Here is a 20,902-nt window from a genome sequence, read left to right on the forward strand (position 1 = left end):
TAGGTGTAGGGATCAGGGGAGGTAGCAGAAAGTGAAGGATTATAGGGGTGAAAGTGAAAACAAACAGAAACATTCTTTTCAAAGACTGTGGCCAGTTACCTTCAGTTCCCTTCTGGTTCAATTCAGGTTTTAATTCTACTGTAATCCACACTTTTAAGGACACACTTCTAAGGGATCACACTGCAGACTGAAGTCTATGCAGACTTATACTATGCAATATATGGCAAACTAAGTGCGTTCAGGTGTGAAGCAGAGAGGAGTGGTCTCTGCTCATCTTGGTCAGAGAATTAAGGGTGGACCAGATGCATACAATCAAGCCACAGTAAACAAGGTCATAAATAACACAGGGTATGCTGGGGTTAGCTGAAAAGCATACCATGAGAATGCTAGGAGCAGAGGAAAGTCTGTGTGGAAAGCTGGGTGATGTAATTATGTGCACTTCATAGACAGACAGCGCAGGGGAGCTGGCTGGATAGACATACCATGAGAATGCTAGGAGCAGAGGAAAGTCTGTGTGGAAAGCTGGGTGATGTAATTATGTGCACTTCATAGACAGACAGCGCAGGGGAGCTGGCTGGATAGACATACCATGAGAATGCTAGGAGCAGAGGAAAGTCTGTGTGGAAAGCTGGGTGATGTAATTATGTGCACTTCATAGACAGACAGCGCAGGGGAGCTGGCTGGATAGACATACCTGTTACATGTCACATGACCGTGACGTCACGAAGGTCCTGGTCGCACAGCATCTTTGGAACCGGACCGCCGCCTGCAGCGCCGAGGAGATCGGGATGTCGGAGGGTGAGTATATCATGATTTTATTATTTTTAACAATACTATTGATGCTGCATATTGCTGCATATGCAGCATCAATAATAGGGGTAAAATCCTGCAGCGGAACCCGCAGGACAAACCGCGATAAATCTGCAGGGATAACCGCAGCAGGTTTGCCCTGCAGATTTATCAAATCCGCTGCGGGAGAACCCGCAGGGACAGGACGCAACGTGTGAACATAGCCTAAATCTTCTCAAATGGATAAAAGGCAAAATGTGTGACATCTCCCTGATGAATATTCACAAAGTGTTTTGAAGCACCGAAAAAAGACCCATTCTTGTTTTGAATGTTGGCTAAATGTTTTGCTATGCATTTCTTAATTCTCCGCGTGGTGCAACCAGCATATTGCATATTGCACGACAGTCAACAAATGCAGTAACCTGCATATTGCGTATCACAATTCATAAAGGACGTAATATTCTGTGAAAAACCTGAAAAAGAACTAATAGATTTAGTTTTATCCAGTGCGTAAATGCACACGTTACAACTAGTGATGAGCGAGTATACTCGTTGCTCGGGTGACCTCCTAGCATTTGTTAGTGTTCGGAGATTTAGTTTTCATCGCCACAGCTGAATGATTTACAGCTACTAGCCAGCTTGAATACATGTGGGGATTCCCTAGCAACCAGGCAACCCCACATGTACTTAGGCTGGCTAGTAGCTCTAAATCATTCAGCTGCGGCGCTGAAAACTAAATCTCTGAACACTAACAAATACTCGGAGGTCACCCGAGCGGGCTTGGGAAAACCCGAGCAACGAGTATACTCGCTCATCACTAGTTACAACGGTTGCCAGCACACTTATAAAAGCCAGTTGTGGGCAACCAAGATTTGGGAGTTGAATGTTGCCCAAGAAGACTGGGAGAAAGTGCATTACCCAAGATAAAACCTTTTCTTGCTACATATCTGCAGCCATTCCTGGTAATTTGATGTAATTTATGATCCCGATTGACCACAGGTATTTTTTCACTATATTTTTTATTAAGTGAAATTGGGGGCTGTAGGGAGTGGAAAATCTCACAATGGAGTCAGTATCCATGGAGGAAACAACTCCAGTAGAGGAAAGAGATCTATGTTGTCCACAAACCTTATTGAATGCTTCCCCAATATCATGACAATTATAACCTCTGTCTATCAAATGTTTGGTAACAACATGGCTTAAAAAATGTCTTGATTAGAGCATAAACCTTTAGTTCTGTTGAACTCACCATAAGGGATCGCCTTGATAGTATGTATTGAATGACTGGAAGAAGAAAGAAGCAAAGAATATCCTGAATTATTTTTTCTATACACTGAAGTATGTATCTTGTGTGAGATGAAATCCCCTGTTAACTATACATCCAAAAAGGGAATTTTTTGTGCCAATGCCGCTGATGGTGAAAGATAGATTTAAATCATTAGCATTGAGATATATGTGAAATTTTTCCAAATACGCTGCAGAACCCTGCCATATAAAAATCAGATCGTCCACATATCTGCCAAATCAATATATGTCATCAATAAAAGGATTGGAATTGTTTAAAAAAAAATGTTCCTCCCACCAAGCCATGTACAAAATTGAGAGAGAGGGGGAAAATTTCGAACCCATGAGGGCACCAAGGGTTTGTAGAAAAACTTTTTCCCAAAAATGAAAAAATTATGCTTGAGCAGATATGTGAGCGATCCGATAATGTAGCACTTGAAGTCTATAGAATAATCGCTGTAACGATCCAAATTATAACTCACAGCTCAACCAGCCAAAGAATGGGGAACAGATGAATAAAGATTCACTATGTCAAATGTAAAAAAACAATAATTATCTTTCCAATACAGATCTTTAAACACTGTCAAAGTAGAGGATGTATCCTTGAGATACCCTGGAGTTCTAAAATCCAATGGATACAGATGACTATCGACCCAAGAACTCAAATTTTCATTTAAAAATCTGATGCTGGATATGATAAGACGAAGGGGAGGAGGAAAAACATTTTTATGGGTTTTGGGAAGACCAAGAAAGATAGACACAATAGGATGATCAGGAATTAAACATTTACCAATTTTAGAATTCAAAACTCCAATCCGAATACTGTCCTGCACCAGACAGAGTAATTTGGATTTGTATGATGCAGTAGGGTCGGACAAAAGTGGCAGATAAGTGGATAAATCATTAAGAATATTGTGTGCCAAATTAATGTACAAATCAACATCCAATACCACTGTACATCCACCCTTATCTGATTGTCCAATTAAAATGTTCAGATTACTTTGCAATTCTTTAGTGGCCAAAAATTGATTTGCCGACAAATTATTAAATTGATCACTCTTATTAGTTTGCTGATCCAAAATTCTAAGATCGCTTTCTACTAACTACTGAAATTACTCTGGATTGCAAGGCATACTATGACAAATTCTGAGGGATTACATGAACATCAATGTTCCGTATAGCATCCGGATTGTATCTAGGTTCCCACAAAGAAGATAAACAGTAGTTTTCTCCCACATATGAGGTATTAGCGTACTCAGGACAAATTGCACAACAACTTTTGGGGTCCAATTTCTCCTGTTACCCTTGGGAAAATAAAAAATTGGGAGCGAAAAGATTATTTTTGTGAAAAAAATATTTTTTTTTATTTTTACGGCTCTACAATATAAACTTCTGTGAAGCCCTTAGGGATTCAAAGTGCTCACCACACACTAAGATAAGTTCCTTACGTGGTCTAATTTCCAAAATGCAGTCACTTGTGGGGGGTTTCCACTGTTTAGGCACATCAGGGGCTCTCCAATCGCGACATGGCGTCTGATCTCAATTCCAGCCAATTCTTGTTGAAAAAGTTAAATGGTGCTCCTTCTCTTCCGAGCTCTGCCATGCACCGAAACAGTGGTCTACCCCAACATAAGGGGTAATAGCGTACTCGGGACAAATTGCAAAATAAAATAACTATACTAATAACTGGTACCGCGCTTAGGTTATTAAGGTGACCTGAGCCTGGTCACAGGGGTGCAATCAACCTGGGTACATTGGTAAGTAAAGCAAATAACAATAATAATAATAATAATAATTTTTTATTTATATAGCGTCAACATATTCCGCAGCGCTTTAAAACTTATTGAGGGGACTTGTACAGACAATAGACATTACAGCATAACAGAGATCACAGTTCAAAACAGATACCAGGAGGAGTGAGGTCCCTGCTCGCAAGCTTACAAACTATGAGGAAAAGGGGAGACACGAGAGGTGGATGGTAACAATTGCTTTAGTTATTCGGACCAGCCATAGTGTAAGGCTCAGGTGTTCATGTAACGCTGCATGAACCAGTTAACTGCCTAAGTATGTAGCAGTACAGACACAGAGGGCTATTAACTACATAAAGTGTATGAGAACATGATGCGAGGAACCTGATTATGTTGTTGTTTTTTTTTAATAGGCCACACAGGGATAGTTAGGTTAATGCATTGGAGCGGTAGGCCAGTCTGAACAAATGAGTTTTTAGGGCATGCTTAAAACTGTGGGGATTGGGGATTAATCGGATCAACCTAGGTAGTGCATTCCAAAGAATCGGCGCAGCACGTGTAAAGTCTTGGAGACAGGAGTGGGAGGTTCTGATTATTGAGGATGCTAACCTGAGGTCATTAGCGGAGCGGAGGGCACGGGTAGGGTGGTAGACTGAGACCAGAGAGGAGATGTAGGGTGGTGTTGAGCCATGGAGTGCTTTGTGGATGAGGGTAGTAGTTTTGTACTGGATTCGGGAGTGGATGGGTAGCCAGTGTAATGACTGGCACAAGGTAGAGGCATCGGTGTAACGGTTGCTGAGGAATATGATCCTGGCTGCTGCATTCAGGACAGATTGGAGCGGGGAGAGTTTGGTAAGAGGGAGGCCGATTAGTAGAGAGTTACAATAGTCTAGACGAGAATGAATAAGTGAGACAGTAAGAGTTTTTGCAGAGTCGAAAGTAAGAAAAGGGCGAATTCTAGAAATGTTTTTGAGATGCAGATAAGAAGAGCGAGCCAGTGATCGGATGTGGGGGGTGAATGAAAGCTCGGAATCAAGGATGACCCCAAGGCAGCGGGCATGTTGCTTTGGAGTAATGGTGGAACCGCACACGGAGATGGCAATGTCAGGCAAAGGTTGGTTAGTAGAGGGAGAGAACACGAGGAGTTCAGTTTTTGACAGGTTTAAACAAAGATGGCCGACGCTGACAAGCAGCGTGTGACGTCACAGGCCTACGGAGCCTCACTAGGTCTTTTGGTCCTAGTGAGGCGCTGTAGGCCTGTGACGTTACACGCTGCTTGTCAGCGTTGGCCATCTTTGTTTCCAAGTGCAACCAGGGACGCCTCCGGCCGGGACGTTCCCTGGCCCTGCACTTAGCAGCGGCACCCTATATCGGTCTCGTCCGCTCACATTCCTGTGTGCCCACCCTCCGGCTACCACCTGCAGATTCGCTCTGCTCCCTTACTTACCTCAGCACTTGCGGAACATCACACATCCCCACTGATATTCATCAGGAGTGGCGGAGCGTGCATACATTTACAGCACATGGTAAGAGATTCATATTACTCTTGTGTTTTCGGCCGTTGTATTTGCTGTCATCTGTTCTATATGGGCACATAGCGTCGGCACATGTAGGGTGTATATTCGTAGTACTTATAGGTGGTTTGCCTGGCTACCAGCGGGACTCAAAGCACACTGTCATGTATAGTGGGACATTTGCTTTACTTACCAGTGTCCCCCTGTGACCAGGCTCAGGTCACCTTAATAACCTAAGCGCGGTACCAGTTATTAGTATAGTTATTTGGTTTTTACAGAATCGGCACATGTTCTGAGGCTACCAGCAGCTGGGTGATTGTATTAGGAGCCCCTATATACGTAGTAGGCAGAAGTGTTGAGCGCTGGTAATATTGTGTTTTATAAATTGCAAAACAACTTTTGGGGTCCAATTTCGGCTGTTAACCTTAGGAAAATAAAAAATTGGGGGCGAAAATATCATTTTTGTGAAAAAATATGATTTTTTATTTTTGCGGCTCTACATTATAAACTTCTATGAAGCACTTGGGGGTTCAAAGTACTCAACACACATCTATATAAGTTCCTTAGGCGGTCTAATTTCCAAAATGGTGTCACTTGTGGGGGGTTTCCATTGTTCCGCAACATGGCGTCCTACCTGAATTCCAGCCAATTTTGCATTGAAAAGTCAAATGGCGCTCCTTCCCTTCCGAGCTCTGCCATGCGCCCAAACAGTGGTTTACCCCCAAATATGTGGTATCAGCGTACTCAGGATAAATTGTACAACAACTTTTGGGGTCCAATTTCTCCTGTTACCCTCAGTAAAATAAAACAAATTGGACCTGAAGTAATTTTTTGTGAAAAAAAATTAAATGAAATTTTTTTTAAACATTCCAAAAATTCCTGTGAAGCACCTGAAGGGTTAATAAACTTCTTCAATGTGGTTTTGAGCTCCTTTAGGGGTGCAGTTTTTAGAATGGTGTCACGTTTTCATATTTTCTATCATATAGACCCCTCAAATTGACTTCAAATATGACATGGTCCCTAAAAAAATGGTGTTGCAAAAATGAGAAATCGCTGGTTAACTTTTAACCCTTATAACTCCCTAACAAAAAAAATTTTGGTTCCAAAATTATGCTGATGTAAAGTAGACATGTGGGAAATGTTACTTGTTAAGTATTTTGTGTAACATATCTCTGTGATTTAAGGGCATGAAAATTCAAAGTTGGAAAAATGCAAAATGTTCTAAATTTTCGCCAAATTTCCACTTTTTTCACAAATAAACGCAAGTAATATCAAAGAAAGTTTACCTCTGTCATGAAGTACCATATGTCACAAGAAAACAATGTCAGAATCACCGAGATCTGTTGAAGCGTTCCAGAGTTATAATCTCATTAAGGGACAGTGGTCAGAACTGTAAAAATTGTCCCAGTCATTAACGTGCAAACCACCCTTGGGGGTAAAAGGGATAAAATTTATATTTAGTTTTGTGTTAATTATATGCTTGTGTCTTAAGGCAGGGTTCTTGTATGTGGTGCTCTGATTAGATATTCATACAGACAGCTGACAGGTCACTGCTCCCTCAGTGACCTGCCCCCTTCTGAATACCATCACATACTGAATTAAAAAAAAAATTCTTCTGCAGGCAGGTGCCAGCCGTGGCACTTGTGCTGCAGAGTAATCGCATGTGTACTTTGCACTTCTTCCCTTTTGCAGCTTTACTTGAGTGAAGTAAAAAAAGTCATTTTGAAAATGGTGCCCGCTTTGCCTGCGCAGTAGCAGCTATCGGTTTGTATAGAGATCCGATAGCTACTGTTGCGCATGCGCCACTGGCACCATCTTGCTGGAGAAGAAAATAAAATGTCTTCCACCAAGATGGTGCCGCCCGAGCATGTGCAATAGCAGCTGTCAGCGATCTCCTAGAGACTGTTACTGTGCAGGCGGCGGACATTTGTTTTTCTTCGCCAGCGTAACAGCAGCTATTGGATCTCTATAAAAACCGATAGCTGCTACTGCACAGGCGCCATTTTCAAAATGACTTTTTTTTAACTCGCTCAGGTAAATCTGCAAAAGAGAAGAAGTGCAAAGTACACATGCGATTATGCTGCAGCGCAGGTGCCATGGCTGGCACCTACCTGCAGAAGCATTTTTTTTTATTCAGCATGTGATGGTATTCATTAGGGGGCAGGTCACTGAGGGATCAGTGACCTGTCAGCAGTCTGCATTATGAATATACAGTCCTGGCAAAAATTAAGAGACCAATGCAAAATGTTCAGTTTGTCTGATTTTTCTCTTTATAGGTATATTTTTGAGTAAAATGTAAATTGTTCATTTATTCTATAAACTTCTGACAACATGTCTCCGAATTTCCAAGCAATAAATTTTGTATTTTTTTCTGAAAAGGATAAATGGTCAAAATTACTAAAAAAAAAACCAATTCTTTCAGACCTCAAATAATGCAAAGAAAACAAGTTCATTATCATTTAGAAACATCAATACTAATGTTTTAACTCAGGAAGAGTTCAGAAATCAATATTTTGAGGAATAACCATGATTATTAATCACAGCTTTCATGCGTCTTGGCATTTTTTCCACTAGTCTTCACACTTCTCCTGGGGAAAAAATGTAAGCAGGTCTTCTTTGTTTGATCGCTTGTGACTATCCATCATCCTCTCGATTACATTCCAGAGGTTTTCAATGGGGTTCAGGTCTGATGATTGGACTGCCCATGACAGGGTTTTGATGTGGTGGTCTCTTTATTTTTGCCAGAGCTGTATAATCAGAGCACCACATACATGAACCCTGCTTTAGGACTCTAGCATATCATTAACACAAAACTAAAAATAAAGATTAAGAAACAACCATAAGACGGATTTCATCAATCAAGGTATCATTTTATTCAGAATAACAGCGCCAACCTGACATTGTGTGTAGGTTACTATGCTCAACCCTGCTGACACGTTCTCTTTAAAGCGTGCAGTGTGTGCTGTGAGAATTCAGAAGTCTGCAGTCACAAAGAGTAACTGCAGACTTTCATAACAAACCTGGACAACCCAATAAAAAAACATGGTTATCTTTAACTTGTCATATAACACAACACTTTATTAACGTAAAAATGTATCAAGTAATCTTACGAGTTATGGATTGTTACTAGTGATGAGCCAGTATACTCGTTGCTCGAGTTTTCCCGAGCACACAGTGGAATCCGAGTATTTATGACTGCTCGGAAATTTAGTTTTCCTTGCCGCAGCTGAATGATTTACGGCTGCTACCCAGCCCGAATACATGTGGGGGTTGCCTGGTTGCTAGGGAATCCCCACATGTAATCAAGCTGTCTAGTAGCTGCAAATCATCCAGCTGCGGCAAGGAAAACTAAAACTCCGAGCAGTCATAAATACTCGGAGACAACCCGAGCGTGCTCTGGAAAACCCAAGCAACGAGTATACGCGCTCATCACTAATTGTTACATGTGTACAGGTTCAAGACCAATAACAGCACAAGAATACATCATCAGAACCACCATCAGTAAAGAAATACATCAGTAGAACCCCCATGAGTACAGAAACACAGCATTGCAACCCTCCTCTGTACAAAAATACATCACCAGAACATTTAACTGTACATGAATACATCACTAGGACCACCAATAGTACATGAATACAACACCAGGACCACCATTTGTAGATGAATTCAGCATAAGAACCACCATTAGTATAGAAGCACATCACCAAAACTACCATCAGTACAGAAATACATCACCTGAACCACGCCACTAAATAAATAAATCATCTGAACCATGATCAGTACATGAATACATCACCAGAACCACCATGAGTTCATGGTACATTAATTGCAATGTTAGGTCAGACCCATATACATTTGTATTGCATGAACCTACAACTCCGAGTCTGTCCTTAGCAGTAAGTCCTTAACAGCTTGACAGCCGACTCAGAGAATTACTGAATACCACTACTGGGAGTAGAAAAATGAAGTCACCGGTGAGACCCCTCTGATCGCTGCATCAAGAGCCCGAATTCACCCCCTGCCGGCTGTTCCCAGCACAAATGCCCCTTCTTCCCCTCCCCTAGATACACCTCTGTACTCACACATAACATTAGTACCCACACAAACATACCACTCAACTGGCAGGAAAAGATATTATGGGCCTCAATGATTTCTTACAGATATAGCAAGGTTTAAGTTGACAAATAATGCACTTACTTGTCACAGAAGGTTACCTCACTTAGGCCTCATTCAGATGTCCACTTTTCACAGATAGAACATGTACTCATATTCAGTGGAGCTGTTCACATGTCCGTATTTTTTTGCTGACCATGTCTGCCTTTTGTCTGAGTCATGTATCAAAATTTCCCATACAACTCATATCGGTCTGTGAAAATCACGGACAGCACATGGATGGCATCAATGAATGTTCTGTGTGCTGCCCGTGATTCATATTGTAATGGATAGGAGAAACTTTGTAAAAAAAAATTCATACATGAAAATCACTGTTGAAACACTGGTGGAGAAAACTGGCACATGGATCAAACACTGATGAAACTTAGATCCTAAACATTGATGAAACTTGGACAGTTTTTTGCATACCAAAAAAGATCATTGCCATCTGAATGAGAGGAATAATTTAACATTTCAAAAGGCATTGACCAATGTCAAACTAAATGTGTCAAAGAAATTATATTTTAGTGTTATGATATCCCAGTGCTTATTATCTGCATTATGGCAAACTTTGTTATATCTGTACATTTGCTCTAGTAAAATGAAAAATGGATGCGGAGTCAGTTCTGATGTACAAACCAGGCCAGGGAAGCAGACCCACCCTTTATTACTTCTAGACAGATATTATTTGTAAACCACAGAAAATTCCTTTTGACATATGTTATTTATTGATGAATCTACTTTTGTGCTTAATAGATCAAAATTACAGACAGACATAAAAGTAATAAAATAACCCAAACAATTATCGTGCAATTTCTTGACATGCATGCTAATTAAGTAAGGGATCATGTTAAGCTTTAAAGCCTACTTAATTTGGCATTAATAGACTTGTCTTTCTCCATAGACATTTTATAATGACATAAAATTAAAAAAAATCCTAATAAACAGGGGTAAATTGGTGTTTATGTGACACTGTATGACAAAGTGAGAACTATACAGTCTCATAAAGAGCACTTTACAAGCTGACCCCTATTTCGGAAAATGACTTTTATAATCATAATCTGCAGCACATGAGGTGTGCTCGCTTAGTGAGAAAAGTCATCAGCATTAAGTGCTTTTCATCTTTACTAATATTCTAGGTGTGTTGCCACTATGAGTTTTATTTAAATGTTCTATTAAATTTCATTAAACTAGGATGATGAGGAGGTAAAAATGCCAAAGTGGAAGCTCAGAAGATGCAATTACAAGGTCTTAGTGCTTTTTAAAGTCACCAAGCCCACCACTTCAGGTATATAAAAGGGACAATTTTAGGCACCGAACTCATCCGCAGCTTCTTCCACTCCAAGCACGACTAATATCAAGATACTCTTCAGAGATGTCTGTTAAATCTGGACATAGCCATCATGGAATCAAGAGCTTCAGCTCATCCTCAGCTTGCTTACCATCTGTGCACAAACATGGCTCCATTGGTTCCTTCACTACTAAGAAAATATCAATTGGCCACAAAATGCACCCATCATTCAGCAGCAAAAGTGTCTACAGTATTGGGTCTGGAGGACACAAGATTTCAAGTGGATTGAAGAGTGGACATGCCTATGGTTTCTCTGGAATCGGAATAGGACATGGATTTAGTGCTGGAGGCCATGGATTTGGTGGATCATTTTGTTCTCCCGGTATCACCGCTGTTACAGTTAATCAAAGTCTCCTGGCCCCTCTCAATTTGGAGATTGATCCAAATATCCAGAAAGTCAGAATTGACGAAAAAGATCAGATTAAAGGCCTGAACAACAAGTTTGCTTCCTTCATAGACAAGGTAAGTCACAATTCATAAGTCTTAAACTAAAAGCACCATTCCAGCATTTTTTATAATTTTACCGCTGGAGTGGTGCTGCTAATCTAATTTCCCTGCTTCTAGTATTATACTTACTAGATGCCACCGTAATCTGTTATTGGCACCTCTCCGGTTGGTCTTCTGCAGTTTGTGACCTTCCAGAGTGTTTGCTAGGAGAGCCAGAAGTCACAACTCATTATAAGCCTATGAAAGCCAGAACAAGGACAGGACAAGGCCCTCAGAGACTTGCATTGAGAGCTTCTGACCATTACCTCTGACTTCCAGGCATTCAGAAGTTATGGTCATAAGATGGCAGTGCAAGACTAGAATTGCAATGTGAAGAGTTGAGGATGGCATCTGGTAAGTATAATATTAGGTTCGGGGAGCTTAGATTAGTGGCACCATTCCAGTGCTGAAATAAAAAAATGCTGTAATGGTGTTTTATAAGTCTTAGTGGATGACAGTTAATATATGATGCCCATCTGGTCAACAACTGTAGGGCCAGTTTAGGCCTGGAAACATATTTCCAAAGTTTGGCTTTATATAGCATTGTACATATTGTGCTAAGTGCTAATCAGTGAATGGTAGATTTGGGAAGAAATGTAAAAAACTAGTCTAGCATGTCCACTCAGACACCCACATTAACATGTACACTTTACCCTGCTTATCCACATCAATACTCTAAATCTACATGCTCATTTATTGGCAAATAACACTTTTTGATTTGCCTTTCAAAAGGTCAGTTAAAGGGCATCCATTGTTGAGATGGGTATAGGTATAGAGATGGATATACCTTTCATGGAGTAGATGGCACAGGTGGTTGGAAATACTGAAACAGATACAGAAGGTGCAGCTGTTTCCTGCCGTTCCCATCACTCCTACAGAAGTAAATGGGAGTTATGGAAACAGTGTAGCACAACAGGCTATGCTTTTTTTCATAAGGCCTCGGTTACAGAAACAACACAGCTCGCTGTGCTAGTTCTGTAACTTACATTTATTTCTACGGGGGTTACTGAACCAGCAGGGCTCAGCAGCACTCAGATGTTTCTATAGTCCTGACTACATAGGGAAGCTGCATAGAGACAGATATTCCTATCTCAGCCATGAATAGCTGAGATCAAAATACCCCTTTAAATAAAAGGGTACACCAGCAGACCCTCATTTAAGCCATCATTAAAGAGAACCCATCACCAATCTGCGGCAGTACTTTTTATTTAATTAAAGAGTGGGCAGCCCCAGAATGGAGATTATTTAAATATGTTATTGACTGTCAAAAGTGCACAGAAGTAACACTAATGCTCCCCAGAAAAGGCCAGACTACTTAGCAAAGTCGGGATCCCACAACCCAGAAGTCCAGACATGACCTTTTTTGGAAAGCTGGGCCCTTTCAGGGGAGCATTGGGGTTACTTCGCACACTTTTATCAATATCTTATATTTAGAATAACTACCAATCTGGGGATGCTCCTGTATTACATAAAAAAGGCAGTCCCAGATAGGAGATAGGAACGTTTTAAATTGACAGCAAATTTCTATACTGAATACATGACAAGACTATTCCATATTGCTGCATAGTCATCTTCATTTATCATGATCTGTCTGAGATCAGTGCTGTCTAGCGTCCAGCACAGAAGCTTTCACTACATTGCGTAATGCTTAGTAACTTGAAATTGCACTTTTAATACACATACAAACTGGACCAAACTTTAACAAGCTTTAACACTTTTAAAAATAACATAGAAGGCTGCGTTGTTTCTTTAGATCTGAAATCTCTGTCACTCCAGCTCTAATCCTGGTTCAGCGGCGCCTCCTCCCGCTTGACTGACATCCTCTTTGCTTGTGACTTCAGTCAATGGAGCCATCAGTCAAACAGGAGCAAACAGTGCTGGATGGGGAATAGAGCTGGAGTGACAGAGGCTTCAGATCTACCATAGTCCTTCACCCTCCTTTATATATCAATTCAAACGCTAATTTCTCAATAAAGCAGGAACGGACTGGCCATGTAAAGGTATTACTGGGCTTGTCTTTGAAAGAGCTACATGCGAATATAAATAGGCTTTTATGTTTAAGCAATGTATGTTTTTATGTATACCTCCAAAGCAAGGTCTACATGTGATTCATCAACTCAATTTAAGTCTGTTGGAAGCAATGTCATCCTATTTATAGGCAAGCCATTTATATTGCATGGCAGACACTATCTTCATTCCTAAAATTATGGTTCATGTAAAGCAATATAGAAAAGTACTTCAGTCTTTGGGTACAATGGGATAGTCCAATAACAAGTGTCCAAAGTGATCAAAAGAATTGGAAAACAATATTTTTTTCCAGATTGCTGGCACCCCAGTAGCTGTGGCGTTCCCGCTGGAACATTGCCATACATGTACTAATGACTGTACCTGGTAATACAGCATATTTCCATACACTTGAACAGGACTAAGCAGCAGATAATGCCACAATGCTATGTGCAGCACAATACTTGTATAAGTAAGGAAGGGGCAGGGTGCGCTGCAGCCCCTTCACTCAGCTGATTGGCTGAGGTGCCCTGAGTAAGACCCCATACAACTAAATATTGATGCCCTATGCAAAAATAGACGATCAAAATTAAACTCCTGAAAACTCTCTCAATCCGATTGCTTTAAATGAGGCAATGGTCTTCATTTTGATGAATGCTTAGGGTATGGATGTATAACCCTACTATGTCTCTAATTTCACTTGTATATTTTTTTAATATGTTTATTGCAGGTGAGATTTCTAGAACAGCAGAATAAGATGCTAGAGACAAAATGGTGTCTTCTACAAGACAAGAAACCCGCAAAAAGCCACATTGAACCTCTCTTTGAGGCATATATCAGCAACCTCAGAAAACAATTAGATAGTCTTGGAGGCGAAAGGGCTCGTCTAGAGTCAGAAAGAAGGGCCATGGAAGATGCAGTAGAGGAGTTCAAGAAAAAGTAAGTTATTTGGATGAAAAAATAAAGTTAAATTTATGGCTTCCACTGTTTAAATAATAAAATATCACAATGGTGACAAGATGTATAGCACATTTGATTGTGATAGTACATTTATGTCCATTTTATGTGTAATGCAACAGGTATGAAGACGAAATCAACAGACGCACTGCAGCCGAGAATGAATTTGTTGGACTTAAGAGAGTATGTACCAAATATTGTTTTAAGAGTGTACTCTTGTAATGAGCAATTAATATATTAGAAAATTTACCTTGCAGGACGTTGATGCTGCTTTCATCAACAAATCTGAGCTACAAGCTAAAGTGGACTCACTAACGGATGAGATTAACTTCCTGCGCGCCCTATTTGATGCAGTAAGTACCGTACTTTAAAAATGTACCTCTTTGTATGTACATATATAGCTCATACTTTATGCAGATTCATATAGGAAAAAATGAGATATGGAGGTTGTCTGTCCTAAAAAACATTGCTTCTAGAGGAAAATACGGGGTTTCATTACATTTGATTTCACTACTATATTTTAGTGGTAGACCTACAGCCCACCATGAAAATTTAACTATTGTCAGCCAAACTCACCAATACAGATGGGTTCAGCTAACAGCCTAATGTGCCCCGGCCAATTTATTGTCAGGAGAAATATCAGTCCGATTTCAGTCTCCCTGAGATAAGCAGCTGCCAGACATGTCTGGCGATGGCTCCCTCATAGAGAACACAGGAGAACTTGTCCGAAAACGGGAGAGGCACCAGCTATCTAATATGTTTGGTGGACTTAAGTGTTTGTGGGAATTCGATAATATTAATGATGTTCTAGTTGGGAATGAGACAAATGTAAATGTCTAAGATAGTACATCGAGGTTCTAAATAAGAGTAATAATAGAGAGATGTGTCCTCAATGCTGAGGGACTGTTTTTATTTCATTCGTTTATAGCTAACAATACTTTGTTTTCCGATCTTTAGGAGATTGCTCAGCTCCAAGCTCAGATCTCAGACGTCTCCGTCATTGTGTCCATGGACAACAGCAGAGATTTAGATATGGACAGTATCATTGCTGAGGTTAAAGCTCAATATGAAGAGATTGCTAACAAGAGTAGAGCTGAGGCTGAAGCCATGTACCAGACCAGGGTGAGTCAAGCTCTTAGTTACTCATTTCTGAAAACTTGGTGCAGCCCTATAAAATCCCTGCTAATCCACACAGCAAGTTAACATGGTTTAGCAGTTGAAAGGTATTTTTTAACAACCAAAATTTAATCTACCCATGATTACTCATAAAATATACCTATTATAATACTTAATAGTTTTGAGTTGCTGGGATTATCTGTATTATATTACTTTAGACCTACAGCTGATTCTACTTTGATCAGGAAAATTCTGCAGCGTTGGTCAACAAGTTAGTTCACACAAAAGTCTAATGCTATGAGATTAGAATAAATTGATGACACCATGAAATTTAAAAAATGTCTCCTGGTAAAGAATCTAGGGTGTTTTAAGATAATGTGCAAGACTAGAAAGATGTAGAAATTAATTGACTTGAGGTAAATCAAATTTGCTTCAAATTTCACGATTCAGATTTGCCAAAATTTTTAGTGATTAGGTTCATTTGAAACTTGAATCAAGCAAAATAACAGCCTGTTGGCCAACATGTCGACTGATTATTTTTAGGGCTAAAAAATTGTACTCACTTTGCCCCTCACTTGTCCTGGTGTCCGAAATCTCATGTCCTCCTTTCAGCTCGGATCTTCTCTTCTGTCCTGACTTCTGGGCACCTCAGGCTTTGATTAGGTCCCAAATGTTGTCATTATGTCACGGAGCAACATAAGTCATACCACCACATGAGACCTAGTGAGCACCAGAAGGGCCAAAGAGTGAATGAGGCTGTAGATAGAAGAGAAGGCTGGAGCTATTGTAAGAAAGAGACCTAAGAGAGGACTGGGCTGGGAGCTGCCGCATTAGGACAGATGATGGGTTATTTTTTAACTTCTCCATTTATTATGTTCTGAGGTCATGAGGGATTAATTCAGTGCAAATCAAACTTCCCGACCAAATTCAACTGAATCTGATGAATCAAATTTTGTCAGATTCACTTATTTCTAGAAAAAAGTTAAATTTTTGCTCTTGGTCAAGGGTTATGACTTGCAGCTCAGACTTGTTCACCTAAGTTGTAATACCAGAAACAGCATATAGGCAAGAATGATGCGGTTTCTTAAAAAACTAAATATTAAAAAAGCAGGCCTATAAGCCACTCCTCATGGCTTGTGAATAATGTAGTTCTACGAAATTGTCTCTTCAGACCATTGATGCCATTGCACTTGACTCAATGATAAAACCTTCAATTTAGTTTCTGCATGTTTTCTAATTTTTTTTCACCTGCATTTTTCTGTCTAGTATGAAGAGTTGCGTATGACAGCAGGAAGACATTGTGATGACCTGAGAAATACTAAACATGAAATTACTGAACTGACTCGTCTGATCCAGAGACTAAAGGGTGAAATAGAGAGTGTGAAAGCACAGGTAAATGATATGCCGCTCAGGGCTTGTGTTAGCCAAAAGTGTAATTGTCCATTATTTATTCATGAAGCTTTAGAATAGATAGGATATAGACATTGTGGCAATGGCTTAAAGATAATTGTTGCATTCACTGAAATTTTCATAGGACTGTAGGTTTAACAAAATATTTATTTTCATTTTGCATTGTAATATATTTTAAAGTAGTATCATTTTTTATAGCCTTTCCAATTTTTAGTCATTTTTGGATGGTTTCATCCATTATCAAAGACAATCTGGAGGAGTAAAACTCAACAGGATATCCTTTTACAAACTTTATATACAAGTCATCAAAATACTAAACATTTCAACATTCTGAGCTCTTGCATGCTTCAGATATGATTGTGTCCAAACAGTAGTGTCACAAAGGGCATCACTGGATTATGTAAATGCTCCAGGAGTGACCCATTATTGGACCTCAAAAGTATGAAAGGTATAGCAGAAGACAACCCATTTTCAATTGATTTTTTATCTGACCCTATACCACTTTGATAAATTAATTCATAAATAACCTTAAAATATGCCCATACGCTTCAGATAGCTATCGAAAGGTAGTTATTAGTCATGTCTGTCAATCAAGTTGAGAGTGCAAGAGTTCGCAATAAGGTGCAGGAATTGGGGTACTATAATTTCCTTCTCAGATTAAATAAAATGATCAGTCATGCTGAATTTCATCACGCATGATTATTCTATGATGTACAATAATAAATTGTATTGTGGTACCAGCCAGAAAAATCGGTGAATACTTTTCTGCCCAATGACACCAGAAGTATTCTAGGAGTGATACCTTTATTGGCTAACCAGAAAATAATATGTTTGCAAGCTTTCAGAGCACAGTGGCTCCTTCTTCAGGCATTTGTAATCTTGCCTGAAGAAGGAGCCACTGTGCTCTGAAAGCTTGCAAACATATTATTTTCTGGTTAGCCAATAAAGGTATCACTCCTAGAATACTTCTGTCATCATTGGGCAGAAAAGTATTCACATCGTTGATTATTCTATAAATGCTATTAGGAGAAATTGTGTGCATTAGATGGTTGGATGTCACACCAAAATTACTGGGTTCAGCCGACAATAATCTCATGTGTATGTTCACATATAGGGTGCAGTTAGACAGCTGAATAAATTGGACAGAGATTGGATCGCAATACTGGGACTGTGACCCAAGCGTGACATTTGCATAGAAATACATGAAGCTGTCAAGCTCGGGTTGGGAGATCCGCCAACCAGTCTGTGCATTGTAGCCAAATCTTGGTCCATTTAACTGCATCCATAGACCTTATGATCTGTCTTGTGTGTGCAATGCTTACAAAATGTGGGTCAAATTTAAATCTTGACATGAACATGTTCTATATAGTTGTTCTTCAAAAAAAATTCATGCTGTCTAGTAGAAAAGCACTTGAAAGAAGCATGCCACCAGATTTCTTACCAATATCTTCCACAACGGTGATCATCACATAGATTACTACTTTTGTCTATGATAGAATATACGGTATATAATTGTATGAAATTCTAACATTTAGCATGTTGTAAAAGAAACATTTCTTAAATCAATCATTGAAAAAAAAAAATCTCATAACAAAAAGTTGATTAAGTGCCTATGTGAACATCGTAATCCGATCTGTAGTCAGGTGGAAGATAACGACTTAATTTGGGTTAATATATGAAACAATGTGGAACAGGCGGATCTGGCTGGGATCCTAGGTGAGGCGTGGGAGAGCTTGTTAAAGAAGACGTTCTGACATTAGTCACAATGCTTACACTGATTTACCTTGTCATGCATAGGCCTGTGATTCATGCGACAGCCCCTGTGAAACTATGACATACAATATGGTCTCACGGTCAGTCACTGTGACTAAAAAAAAATTAGATGTCAAAGGGATAAATCATGAACATCACGGAGGTGCGGCTCATTAATATGACAAAATATGTCTGTGATAGCTAATTAAAAAAAAAAAATTAGTACTAAAAAACCCCTAGAATATTTAACCCTTTAATAATTGTGCAGGTTGTCCTTTCCTTTTTTATTTCCCTCCCTTTCTTCCAAGATCCATAACATTTCTATTTTGCCCCTAACATAGCCATTTGAGAGTTTTCTTTTTTTTTCGCAGGCTTAGTTGTAGCTTTGAATGACACAATTTATTTTACCATATAATATACTGGACAACAAACAAACATGATTCTGCCATTAATTTTTGGTGTTTTTTACAGTGTTGTTTGAGCGGTAAAAATAGCTTGGAAATATGATATTCCAATACACAGTGGAAATGAAGGAAATGATTCCTTGTGCTCATTAAAACCATTGAGCTCTCCATGTAATGTAGTGCATTTGAATAACAGTTTTTGTTTCTTGTGTATTCATTCTGAAAATGTAAAACTGTATTTTATGATCCCTAGCGTGCTAAGCTGGAAGCTGCCATCGCTGAAGCTGAAGAACGAGGAGAAGCAGCTGTCAAGGATGCCAAGCATAAACTGGCAGAGCTGGAGGCTGCCCTACAGAAGGCCAAGCAGGACATGGCTCGCCAACTGCGGGAATACCAGGAGCTGATGAACGTCAAACTGGCTCTGGATATTGAGATCGCCACCTACAGGAAACTGCTGGAAGGGGAGGAGTGCAGGTGATTTTTTTTTTTATAACAAAAACACTTTGTTCTTTTTCCTGTTCTTTTTTGTATTATGTCTCTAACCCATTTTCTTTCTTTTTCAGACTTGTTAGTGAAGGACATGGATCTGTTAGCATCTGTAAGTATAGAAAAAGACATTTACAACTTTTGCTTTTCCGTATGAGGCCCCAACTACTATGAATATTTTGTACCTTTGTTAATATTATTTTTTAAATCAAGTCTCCTTGACATGGTGACGTTTTTGTAGTTGTACACATGACTACATTGGAGTATTGCATAAAAGGGAACCTGACAGCTGATATATGCTCCCCGATCTACAGGCAGCATGTATCAGGTGCGGGCTGTATGATTTCAGCCTTGTATGTTTAACTCATTTCCTATAAAAGAGAAACATAATAGCAGCACTGAAGGCTAGTCGGACAGGTAGGTCTCCAACGCCTTGTCCTCACCTGCTGTCCTCGAGTGGCAGGTCTCTCCACATATATGCGCTCATAGAAAAAGTGGTCAGCCACGAGTGGGGAGAAGTCATCAGGGATTCGCTTTTTCCAACTAGTCTCTCGTACGACTTGGCCCCGGCCACTTATTAAACTATGCTTTTCTTTGAAATGCTGATGCGAAATCATGTCTGAAATCATACAGCCAATGCTTGGTACATGCTACTTGCTGCACATGGATCAGACAGCATGCATCAGCAGTCATGTTCAGTTTAAAGAAGATGTGTGATCCGAGTAAGAATATAATATTAATATTTGTTTTATAACTTTCAGCCGTGGTCAGCAACTCAAGTGGACATAGTGGACATAGTGGACATAGTGCACATAGTGGACATAGTGGACATAGTGCACATAGTGGACATAGTGGAAGTGGCCATCATCACCATGTGGGAAGCTTCAGCTCTAGCAGTTTATCCAAGGGGAAGCATGGACACCACTGTTAAGCTTGTGTCATCTTGGACAGGCTGCACAAATAACTGCACTGCAATCAGTTATATCTCAGCAAGTTGCACTCTATTAAACCAGCCTAAAAGCAGTCTGTCCTGTTCCCCTGTCTACGCTAAGTCTACACCCTATGCTCTTCACAATTTTATGTCTGTAGCTCTTTCAAGTGGCTTTTGTCTTTGTCTTACCAAAAAAATCTGTATTAAACCTTATGTGTTTACGTCAACCCCATCTTCAATATTAAAATAACGAACAGCAATATTATCTTGTATGTCTTTCTTTTACAAAATACATCCTGTATGTTAACAGGTTGTTCTCATTATATTAATTGGACATAATTGAAAATGCTTGAAAAAAGAAGCAACTTTGAAATTTAACTGTTTATAAAAATCATCTCAGTTCTCAAGAAGAGAGACATTTTAATATGTATTGCTTACTCACGCCTAGGTTACCAGCCACCGCTCCAGTTAATCAGTGGTAGCCAGTCTCATAGGCAACTTGTAAGCACTACTCTTAA

The 20,902-nt window shown here is 39.7% G+C and overlaps 1 protein-coding gene across 1 annotated transcript; it reads left to right on the forward strand.

Moving 5' to 3' along the window:
* The first annotated feature begins 10,822 nt into the window (after positions 1-10,822).
* LOC138670978 (keratin, type II cytoskeletal cochleal-like) lies at positions 10,823-20,644 on the forward strand. Its single transcript, XM_069758806.1, has 9 exons — positions 10,823-11,300; positions 14,059-14,267; positions 14,408-14,468; positions 14,543-14,638; positions 15,243-15,407; positions 16,668-16,793; positions 19,221-19,441; positions 19,531-19,565; positions 20,215-20,644. The coding sequence occupies exons 1-9, from the start codon at positions 10,863-10,865 to the stop codon at positions 20,382-20,384; spliced, it is 1,521 nt and encodes a 506-aa protein (XP_069614907.1). The 5' UTR covers positions 10,823-10,862; the 3' UTR covers positions 20,385-20,644.
* The last annotated feature ends 258 nt before the right edge of the window (positions 20,645-20,902 follow it).

This window comes from Ranitomeya imitator, chromosome 3 (genome assembly GCF_032444005.1).
Source record: "Ranitomeya imitator isolate aRanImi1 chromosome 3, aRanImi1.pri, whole genome shotgun sequence".
Lineage (NCBI taxonomy): Eukaryota > Metazoa > Chordata > Amphibia > Anura > Dendrobatidae > Ranitomeya > Ranitomeya imitator.

Coding starts and splice junctions, on each gene's coding strand:
- LOC138670978 (XM_069758806.1), top strand. CDS start 10,863: ATGTCTGTTAAATCTGGACATAGCCATCATGGAATCAAGAGCTTCAGC. Junction 16,794..19,220: donor TAGAGAGTGTGAAAGCACAG/GTAAATGATATG, acceptor TATGATCCCTAG/CGTGCTAAGCTGGAAGCTGC. Junction 19,566..20,214: donor ACATGGATCTGTTAGCATCT/GTAAGTATAGAA, acceptor TATAACTTTCAG/CCGTGGTCAGCAACTCAAGT.